The 2,035-nt window shown below is 50.9% G+C and overlaps 1 protein-coding gene across 1 annotated transcript in view; it reads left to right on the top strand.

The window, feature by feature from the left end:
* LOC120320218 (secreted frizzled-related protein 2-like) overlaps positions 1 to 999 on the top strand; it is a 9,691-nt gene extending 8,692 nt beyond the window's left edge. The window contains exon 4 of the mRNA XM_039369759.1: positions 492 to 999. Within this exon, the coding sequence (XP_039225693.1) occupies positions 492 to 799 (308 nt within the window). The 3' untranslated portion in view covers positions 800 to 999. The remainder of the gene's footprint in view (positions 1 to 491) is intronic.
* Positions 1,000 to 2,035: the final 1,036 nt, after the last annotated feature.

Genomic DNA, 2,035 nt, shown 5'->3' with positions numbered 1-2,035 from the left:
TGAGGAATTCTGGGAGTTGAAGTCCACAAGTCATCAAAGGGCCAAGTTGGAAGACCCCTGGCCTAGAAGATCTTCAAGATCTCTTCCAGCTCTCTGATTCTATGAGACAGAAAGATAAGATAGATATGACAGAAAGACAGACACACAGACAAGATAAAAAAATGGATGGATGGATGGATGGAGACAGATAGACTGACAGACAGACAGACAGACAGACAGATGATAGAATCAATCAAGGAGAAAAGCAACCAGGAATTAAGGAGTAACTTCCTAACAGGGAGAACAATTAACCAGTGGAACAGCTTGCCACCAGAAGCTGTGGGTGCTCCAACACTGGAGGTTTTCAAGAAGAAACTGGACAGCCATTTGTCTGGGACGGTGCAGTGTCTCCTGCCCGAGCAGGAGGATGGACTAGAGGCTCTCTGAGGTCCCTCTGTTATTCTGTATTAAGTCTTGACCTTCAGTTGCCCTCTTCCTTCTCCCTCTTTCAGCTCTAAAGATGACCATCAAATCCTTATCCGGCCTTGGGGGCGACCTGAAAGTCATCCCAGAGCTCCGTGGCCGGACGCTTTACAAGCAGGCCAACTGGTCCGAAGACGAGCGGAAGAAGCCGATCCTGTGGCTGGTGGACGGGGAGGCCTGCTCCTGCGAAGAGCTGGCAGGGGGGCCGGGCACGGTGGTCCTGGCCATGGGCCACCGTCTCAGCAACCGCCTCGTCCTCTCCTGGGTCAGGAGGTGGAAACACGGGGAGAAGGAGCTGAAGAAGTTCTCCAGGGCGGTGCGGAAGCTGCAATGTTAGAGGTGGCTCCTCACCGCCCATCCTCCCCTGCCAGCTGTGGACCCTGGGGATGGAAGCTGGGCCTGCAGGCAACTGGTTTTCCCAGATCGCAGACAAACTGGCACGAAGGGAATAGCTAGCAAACGTTGAGGGGGCTAATACAGGTAATCCTAGACCAGGGGTCTTCAAACATGGCCACTTCAAGACTTGTGGACTTCAATTCCCAGAATTCCTCAGCCAGTGTGCCTAGCTGAGGAATTCTGGGAGTTGAAGTCCGGGGGGGGGGGTCTTCCAACTTGCCCCTTGTTGACTTCAATTCCCAGAATTCCTCAGCCAGCGTGCCTAGCTGAGAAATTCTGGGAGTTGAAGTCCAGGGGGAGTCTTCCAACTTGGCCCTTTGATGACTTGTGGACTTCAACTCCCAGAATTCCTCAGCCAGTGCTTAGCTGAGGAATTCTGGGAGTTGAAGTCCAGGGGGAGTCTTCCAACTTGCCCCTTGTGGACTTCAATTCCCAGTATTCCTCAGCCAGCCATGTTTGGAAACCCCTGTCCTAGACTTAACAACGGTTCATTTAGCAATCTCTCACAGTTACAACGGCACTGGACAAGTGACTGATGTCCATTTTTCACACTTAACAACGCTTGCAGCCTCCCCGTGATCACGGGATCAAAATTCAGATGCTTGGCAACTGGTTCATACTTAGGACGGTTGCAGTGTCCCAAGATCACGTGATCCCCTTTGTGACAAATCAAGGGGGAAGACAGATTCACTTAACAGCCGGGTTACTGACTTATCAACTGCAGTGATTCGTTTAACAACAGTGGCAAGGAAGGTCATAAAAATGGGGCAAAACTCACTTAACAGTTTTCTCGCCTAACCACAGAAATTTAGGGGGTTCAATTACGGTCGTAAGCCGAGGACTATCTTTAAAATGACAGGATGAAAGCAAGATGGAGAGAGGGCTACTTTTTGCTAGACAATCACAATGAAGGAAACTGACCAGGAGCGAGTCTGTTTTTTAAAGCCATATTAAACTGTGTAGCCTGAATTGCCTGGGGCAGGGAACCACTTAGGATTATGAATTTAACGCCCACGCAGGAACAGAAGCTGTGCCCAGCTGGAAGAGACCAGGGGCCGTCTGTCCTCATAGGGCCCCCCACCAACAGCCCCCAGATCAGGGGGTCTTCACTGGCAACTTTAAGCTTAGTGGACTTCAACTCCCAGAATTCTGGGAGCTGAGGTCCACAAGTCATAAA

The sequence above is a fragment of the Crotalus tigris genome, unplaced genomic scaffold, assembly GCF_016545835.1.
Source record: "Crotalus tigris isolate CLP2741 ecotype Arizona unplaced genomic scaffold, ASM1654583v1 scf7180000021220.622782, whole genome shotgun sequence".
Classification (NCBI taxonomy): Eukaryota; Metazoa; Chordata; class Lepidosauria; order Squamata; family Viperidae; genus Crotalus; species Crotalus tigris.
The sequence above is the reverse complement of the archived record's forward strand: the minus strand, read 5'-3'. Positions and strand labels throughout refer to the sequence as shown.